This window comes from Coregonus clupeaformis, chromosome 6 (assembly GCF_020615455.1).
Source record: "Coregonus clupeaformis isolate EN_2021a chromosome 6, ASM2061545v1, whole genome shotgun sequence".
NCBI classification, from domain to species: domain Eukaryota; kingdom Metazoa; phylum Chordata; class Actinopteri; order Salmoniformes; family Salmonidae; genus Coregonus; species Coregonus clupeaformis.
In genome coordinates this window covers 17167646-17175931 of record NC_059197.1, presented here as the reverse complement: position 1 = coordinate 17175931, position 8286 = coordinate 17167646, and the positions used below count along the sequence as shown (strand labels likewise).

At 41.1% G+C, this 8286-nt stretch overlaps 1 protein-coding gene across 1 annotated transcript; it reads right to left on the bottom strand.

Moving 5' to 3' along the window:
* Positions 1-318: 318 nt before the first annotated feature.
* LOC121568348 (major histocompatibility complex class I-related gene protein) lies at positions 319-8011 on the bottom strand. Its single transcript, XM_041878900.2, has 5 exons — positions 7910-8011; positions 7437-7694; positions 6955-7227; positions 631-915; positions 319-531 (listed from the first exon to the last, which is right to left on the bottom strand). Exons 1-5 carry the CDS (start codon positions 7953-7955, stop codon positions 407-409), a joined length of 987 nt encoding a protein of 328 aa, XP_041734834.1. The 5' UTR covers positions 7956-8011; the 3' UTR covers positions 319-406.
* Between the last annotated feature and the right edge of the window lie 275 nt (positions 8012-8286).

Sequence of the window (8286 nt, the reverse complement as noted above, 5' to 3'; positions counted from 1 at the left end):
ATTCTCCACCCCCGAAATATGTCTATAAAGCCTCTCCATGGAGCTACTTCCTGATGTTAACCACTCCTTCAATTATATACTCAAACGTTTATTTGTTGTTTGAATTACATCTTGAGCTCATGTCACAGTAAAATAACAATTAACAGGCCAAAGATTTTTTTAAAAAAATGTAACAACAACATCAACCACAACATCAAAAGCAGCAAGTCTAACATTTGTAAATGACTTTAGGGTTGTATAGAGCACAAATGCATACAGATGACTTTTCTCATTCATCGTTGGTGATCTTTCTTCCTCTGGATTTTGAGCTGAATGAACATGAAAGGGAAATATCTTTCAAATGTGTCTGAGGGGGTATTCAGCTCTTGTTTACTCTGACCAGACATAACACCTAGTGTAGCAAGAGTTAAGATTGACTCTGACCAACTGCTCTCCTCCATACTAAATACTTGACTAGGACAGCAAGTATTAAGACAACAGATACAATGATGCCTATGGCTATCAGCACATTGGCCAGGTTCTTCTTTGGATCTGGAAAAAAATATCATACATATGAACATATTACATGCTCTAGTATATCTCCAGCCAATTCAATTGTAAATTATATTGGGAAATGTACCGGTGCCTTACCCCAGTTTACTGTGATGTTCCCCGCTACACTGCTGTGGAGCACCAGGCAGCTGTAGTGTTGGGTGTACTGGGCTCCCTGTGGGAGAGTCAGGCTTTTCCTCAGCTGGTACGAACCGTCTCCGTTGGGCAGCACCTCCCCACTGCTCACCCCGTCCACCAGGGGAAGTCCCTCTGTCCCCAGCCATTCCACCTGCACCGCCCGAGGGTAGAACCCTGTCACATGACACGTGACCTCCACCTCGGAGTTGCCATGAGGCAGTCTCTCAAACAGACTCACCCCAGGGACTTAAGAGAGGAAAATTTTTGATGAACACATTTGGTCTGCGTTTCCACTGCAAGGGACATCTCGACATTACAAACATGTGCTGTTTGTTTACTAGACTAGAGGAATTCTGTCTGCAAAATATCACATCTCGAATAACATACAATACCAGTGAAAAGTTTGGACACATCTACTCATTCCAGGGTTTTTCTTTATTTTTTTTACCATTTTCTACATTGTAGAATAATAGTGAAGACATCAAAACTATGAAATAATTTGTGGAATTTCTTTCCTTCTTAATGCGTTTGAGCCAATCTGTTGTGTTATGACAAGGTAGGGGTGGTATACAGAAGATAGCCATATTTGGTAAAAGACCAAGTCCATTATGGCAAGAACAGCTCAAATAAGCAAAGAGAAACGACAGTCCATCCTTACTTTAATACATGAATGTCAGTCAATACGGAACATTTCAAGAACTTTTAAAGTTTCTTAAAGTGCAGTCGCAAAAACCATCAAGCGCTATGATGAAACTGGCTCTCATGAGGACCGCCACAGGATAGGAAGACCCAGAGTCACCTCTGCTGCAGAGGATAAGTTTATTAGAGTTACCAGCCTCAGAAATTGCAGCCCAAATAAATGCTTCACAGAGTTCAAGTAACAGACACATCTCAACATCAACTGTTCAAAGGTGACTGCGTGAATCAGGCCTTCATGGTCGAATTGCTGCAAAGAAACTACTAAAGGACACCAATAATAAGAAGAGACTTGCTCCGCATGTGTGGTTCCCACAGTGAAGCATGGAGGAGGAGGTGTGATGGTGCTTTGCTGGTGACACTGTCTGTGATTTATTTAGAATTCAAGGCACACTTAACCAGCATGGCTACCACAGCATTCTGCAGCGATAAGCCATCCCATCTGGTTTGCGCTTAGTCGGACTATCATTTGTTTTTCAACAGGACAATGACACAACACACCTACAGGCTGTGGAAGGGCTATATGACCAAGAAGGAGAGTGATTGAGTACTGCATCAGATTACCTGGCCTCCACAATCCCCCGTCCTCAACCAAATTGAGATGGTTTGGGATGAGTTAGACCACAGAGTGAAGGAAAAGCAGCCAACAAGTGCTCAGCATATGTGGGAACTCCTTCAAGACTGTTGGAAAAGCATTCCAGGTAAAGCTGGTTGAGAGAATGCCAAGAGTGTGCAAAGCTGTCATCAAGGCAAAGGGTGGCTACTTTGAAGAATCTCAAATATAAAATATATTTTGATTTGTTTAACACTTTTTTGGTTACTACATGATTCCATATGTGTTATTTCATAGATATTTTCATACAATGTAGAAAATAGTAAAAATAAAGAAAAACCCTTGAATGAGTAGGTGTGTCCAAACTTTTGACTGGTACTGTATATAGCTAGCGTTCTGGGTCAATGATTTGGTTTAAATCGAAAGGAGAACATACAGTTGGAGTCGGAAGTTTACATACACCTTAGCCAAATACATTTAAACTCTGTTTTTCACAATTCCTAACATTTTTACTAATCCTAGTAAAAATTCCCTGTCTTAGGTCAGTTAGGATCACCACTTTATTTTAAGAATGTGAAATGTCAGAATAATAGTAGAGAGAATTATTTATTTCAGCTTTTCTTTCTTTCATCACATTCCCAGTGGGTAAGAAGTTTACAGACACTCAATTAGTATTTGGTAGCATTGCCTTTAAATTGTTTAACTTGGGTCAAACGTTTCGGGTAGCCTTCCACAAGCTTCCCACAATAAATTCGGTGAATTTTGGCCCATTCCTCCTGACAGAGCTGGTGTAACTGAGTTAGGTTTGTAGGCCTCCTTGCTCGCACACGCTTTTTCAGTTCTGCCCACACATATTCTATAGGATTGAGGTCAGGGCTTTGTGATGGCCACTCCAATACCTTGACTTTGTTGTCCTTAAGCCATTTTGCCACAACTTTGGAAGTATGCTTGGGGTCATTGTCCAATTGGAAGACCCATTTGCGACCAAGCTTTAACTTCCTGACTGATGTCTTGAGATGTTGCTTCAATATATCCACATCATTTTCCTTCCTCATGATGCCATCTATTTTGTGAAGTGCACCAGTCCCTCCTGCAGCAAAAGTACCCACACAGCATGATTCTGCCACCCCCGAGCGTCACGGTTGGGATGGTGTTCTTCAGCTTGCAAGCGTCCCCCTTTTTCCTCTGTGGTGTCCAAGTCAACGTTGCTAATTATGCTGTGATGATAAGAAGTCTGCTTACACTGTTCTTTGATTATAAAGATTTATTGTATCAAAGTTCACAGTATTAATTTACAGATATCTGCAGTTATATCTGGAGAGAAACGGCCAATCTGTTGATCCAATATGTTGTCTCTCTCCCTCCCTTTGTTCAGAACCTGGTATTTATATCCTATGTAACATAATATGGCGTGATTTTAATAAACCAATCCCCGGCTTTCACATATCTCCAAATGTCCTCTATTCCAATAAACCTATGTAGCAATGCTTTTCCAAATGCTTCAGCAAAGCAGAGTAAAGTTAATCTATTACACCATTTGCAAACATCAGCAAAATCAATAGACCTTCAGACACTACACCTCCAAACATAACGATGGTCATTATGGCCAAACAGTTCTATTTTTGTTTCATCAGACCAGAGGACATTTCTCCAAAAATTACGATCTTTGTCCCCATGTGCAGTTGCAAACCGTAGTCTGGCTTTTTTATGGAGGTTTTGGAGAAGTGGCTTCTTCCTTGCTGAGCGGCCTTTCAGGTTATTTCGATATAGGACTCGTTTCCTCCAGCATCTTCCCAAGGTCCTTTGCTGTTGTTCTGGGATTGATTTGCACTTTTCGCACCAAAGTACGTTCATCTCTAGGAGACAGAACGCGTCTCCTTCCTGAGTGGTATGACAGCTGCGTGGTCCCATGGTGTTTATACTTGCATACTATTGTTTGTACAGATTAACGTGGTACCTTCAGGCGTTTGGAAATTGCTCCCAAGGATAAACCAGACTTGTGGAGGTCTACAATTTTTCTGAGGTCTTGGCTGATTTCTTTTGATTTTCCCATGATGTCAAGCAAAGAGGCACTGAGTTTGAAGGTAGGCCTTGAAATACATCCACAGGTACACCTCCAATTGACTCAAATGATGTCAATTAGCCTATCAGAAGCTTCTAAAGCCATGACATCATTTTCTGGAATTTTCCAAGCTGTTTAAAGGCACAGTCAACTTAGTGTATGTAAACTTCTGACCCACTGGAATTGTGATACAGTGAATTATAAGTGAAATAATCTGTCTGTAAACAATTGTTGGAAAAATTACTTGTGTCATGCACAAAGTAGATGTCCTAACCGACTTGCCAAAACTATAGTTTGTTAACAAGACATTTGTGGAGTGGTTGAAAAACGAGTTTATTGACTCCAACCCAGTGGCGGCTCCTGAAAAAATTCTCAGGAGGGGCAATTTTTCTGATGATTTAGGTGACCTACACACATTTAAAAAAAGATATGTCCAGCAACAACATGAAGACAGGGGCAGCATATAAGTCAATACCAGAAGCATTTATTGACTGATCTCAAAAGTGTTGGCTTACCAGGGTTGGTGGAGCCCTCAGTTTCATCTTTGCCTCGCAAAGCTAACTCAAACACTCCGCAAAACTTCACACACTGGATTAGCCGGCTGAGGATGTGGCGGTTCTTGCTAATGTCGTAGTAAATATATTTGTTATAGTGAATATGGAATATGATATGTTGAGTAAAATGTTGTGCTAAGATCTATTTAGGTCAGGAGCTGGTTATAAGTTCTGTTCCTATCCAATAACAATGGACAAAAGGGTCCTATCTTGTCAGCCTTGTCAGCAGGTGGCCAAGGACAACACCCACGCCATAGGCCTCTCAGTTCTTCCAACTCACGAGTTCTTGCTCTGAGGACACACACACACACAAACACACACACACACACACATCATCACTGTTAAACACACACACACACACATCATCACTGTTAAACACACACACACACACACACACACAAAAATCCCCTCTCTTAGGCTGAACATTTGAAGACAGAGAACCCGACTCAGAGCCAATGCAACAGTGACAGTAGCCTGGAGGGGACCTCGCCCAACTCATCAGGACCAATCAGAAGATCAGAACTACTAGATTGAACCTACTTCATTTATTGCATAAAATGTCTGCACACAATGTTTCGGGGCTCTCTTCAGATAATAATAATAATAATAATAATATGCCATTTAGCAGACGCTTTTATCCAAAGCGACTTACAGTCATGCGTGCATACATTTTTGTGTATGGGTGGTCCCGGGGATCGAACCCACTACCTTGGCGTTACAAGCACCATGCTCTACCAGCTGAGCTACAGAAAGTGGATACTCATGGATGCGCATTGCAATTGTAAAATGTCAACACAATTGGAGACACCACGTCATTTTTGGAGACATGTTATTGACAGTAAACTATTGTAGATGCGACTGCTAACTAAATAAAACATTTTAGCTGGCTAGCTAATCATCTTAGCTAAATGTGGGGCAAACAATTCAGTTATTTACCGTTAATTTGAGGGATTGGGGTGAAAGAAATCGAGTTACATAGTGATACTTTACGATATACTGTATTGACAATATCGCAATATTTTAGCGCTAGTTGGCTGTACCTGCACCAAAACACCATTATTGTTCCTTCATAGCTTGTTCTCAATCTTTTCAATTTGTTTTCAGCACTTTTATTTCCATGACTGATCAAAACTCGTTCTCATGGCTTTCTGATCCCTCTGCAACAGACATATGGTGCGCAATAAAATCACAGTATCGAATCGCAATACGTATAGAATCATGAGACTCGCAATGCTGATGCATATATCTTATCGTGAGGTTCCTGGCAATTCCCAGCCCAAGTTCATTTGCCACAACAAATCTCTTCGCTAGCAAACGCGATGTCTTCTCCAAAACGGCAATGTGTCTCCAGCAATGTTTACTTTTTTGACGTTCTATGGCATCTCCACTTTCCAAGCATATATGACCACATGTAATATTTTGGTAAGTGATGCAAATAGTGAACTATGTAGGGCCAGGATGTAAAATATATGTAGCTGCAGCAATTTCTCTTATCTGATATGGTAAGTAATGGGGCTTAATTTATAGCTCCTTAAGAGTTTGACGAACGGGTCCGTGAACGCGATTCCAGATATATTTACCTCTGAATAAACTGCCTTTATTACACCATATCCACCCTGTCCAAAGTCTCTACTTGGTCTCAGTTGGTTCTCCAGTAAACTTGTGATTATCAACACTAACCTCATCGTTGTGGCGGCGGACAGCTAGCCTGTATCCCTCGTCATCCAGTTGAGTGAGTGGCAATGTCTTTTTTCGTTCGTACCAATTTTTGGAAAATCCTCGGGTGTAGGACTTTCCGCCTTTAGTAGAAACCTGTTGAATTATTAAATTTGGTCTGGGAGGTCCTAATTGTTTTTGTTGCCAATTTATCTTCATTTGTTCGGCCGACAAAAAGGAACTTCTTTCAAACAATCCACTATTTTCTCAGTTACGTTCATGGTTACGTAACGTATGACGAAAGCGCGTAAGTGCAAGCCCACAGACACCCATTGAGATTGTATTGAAGGCTCTGAAATTTGAAAAAATAGATTTTACATGGGAGTCTATGACAGACTTCTGGGCGATTTTCAACCTGACTGAAATCGCCCCAAAAGGGGGGGGAGCCATTTGAAGCACGACTTTAGCCTGATTCGACATTTAGTGGCAGTGTGGCACTGTGGCAGATCAGACGTATAGATTACAACACTGATAACTACTGTTGCCGTGATATAATTGATTAGAAAAAAAATCCCTTCCTTTTCCCGTTTGGCAGTGCGTCGCCCATATCGCCCTATTGAACAGGCCGCCCCTGCTCCAACCTAAGTGTATGTAAACTTACGACTTCAACTGTATATACTGATAGCGCAACACACACCTCGTTGAGGTTTACAAAATGTACCAGTTAATTGGTCCCAATAATAAAGTGTCTAGTGTGTCCTTACCTTTGGATTCTCGAACTGTAACACTGAACTGTAGCAGTTTCTTCAGCCAACGGATGCATACAGATTCGTAATGAATGACCAGCCTAACAAGATCTTCCAAATCTGTTTCCCTTTTTCTTTTGTAAAATACAGCATGGGAAACTGCAGCTGTCCATTTTCTGGTCGATACATCGAAGCTGACAAAGTCCTTGCCGTCATATGCATGGCTCATAAACGCCTCTGTGGTTCCGTCTGACTTCCATCCACAGCGTCCATGAGCTTGGTAAAAGTGATCTGTATGACACATAAAATGACCATAACATATCAGCACCATTTACTTCAAATATAGGCTACTGGTTAAAAGTATCAGCTCACAAAGGTAGGCTAATGGCTGCAACTAAGAAGGTATGTTTTTGGTTATTTAACCTCTGTATAGCCATGCAATTGTCCTTTAGGCCTTCAGCTCTCTGTTGCACTGTCTTGGCACACATATTTTGTCTTACCATGTGAATGATTGTAATGTTCACTTGTTACTCTCACAGCCGTATCCATTACATATCGATTAAATTTCAGATTTCGATTAAGCTCCTGCCAGAATTCAATTCCCTCAGGGTGGTTTAACCATTCTGGCATCACGGCCTCTTGTTCAGCACTGCTGTTGTAGTAATAGACAATGACATCATCTATCATTACCAACTGGATGTTTTTCGGATACAAGGACCCTTGGGTTGTGATGCAGTGGCGATGAAGAGACTGAGGGGCTGGAAGACAACACTTCAAGTTATCGTTTCTGTAGCCTATTTCAATAGACAACGTTAAGACAACATTTTGTAGTGGTTGTGTTTGCTGGGTTTAGCCTGTTGAAGCCTTTTTTTTTTTTTAAGTATACAAAGTAAAACTGCATTCAGTTTGTTACACTATGATACAACTTGGTGAGACAAGAATGCCAAAAACACAACTCAAATAATGAACTCACCTACGATGGAGAACACCATGAATGAAATTAAAATTGTGGTTATCATATTTGCAATAACATGTTCTCGTTGGTGTATTCATAAACACACAATGTGAGCTGAAGTGAAAGTGAAAGAACTTGTGTTGACAAGTTGGGAGGGGAGGGGAGCAGAGTGTCGAACAGGGCTGGAGCATAGAGTTAGTTAGTGGACTCATCTTTGTATCTGTCCCATTATGGCGTCTGTGAGTGCACAGACAGCCTCATTGAGGTCATCTCCTTTTTGAAGTAGTACATTTTCTTCTTCTTTCGAGTTTGAAAAAAGGATAAAGCTAATATTGATGATTTACTGCCACCTGCAGTGATGGAGTCCTGAACCAAATCTTGTGTGTCATTCGTTT

Bases quoted from the DNA above. Each gene is read 5' to 3' on its own strand.
- LOC121568348 (XM_041878900.2), bottom strand. From the start codon at position 7,955: ATGATAACCACAATTTTAATTTCATTCATGGTGTTCTCCATCGTAG. The intron at 916-6,954 runs GTAAGGACACAC...TCCTCTCTTAAG, and splicing joins TACAGTTCGAGAATCCAAAG to TCCCTGGGGTGAGTCTGTTT. The intron at 532-630 runs GTAAGGCACCGG...ATTTTTTTCCAG, and splicing joins GAACATCACAGTAAACTGGG to ATCCAAAGAAGAACCTGGCC.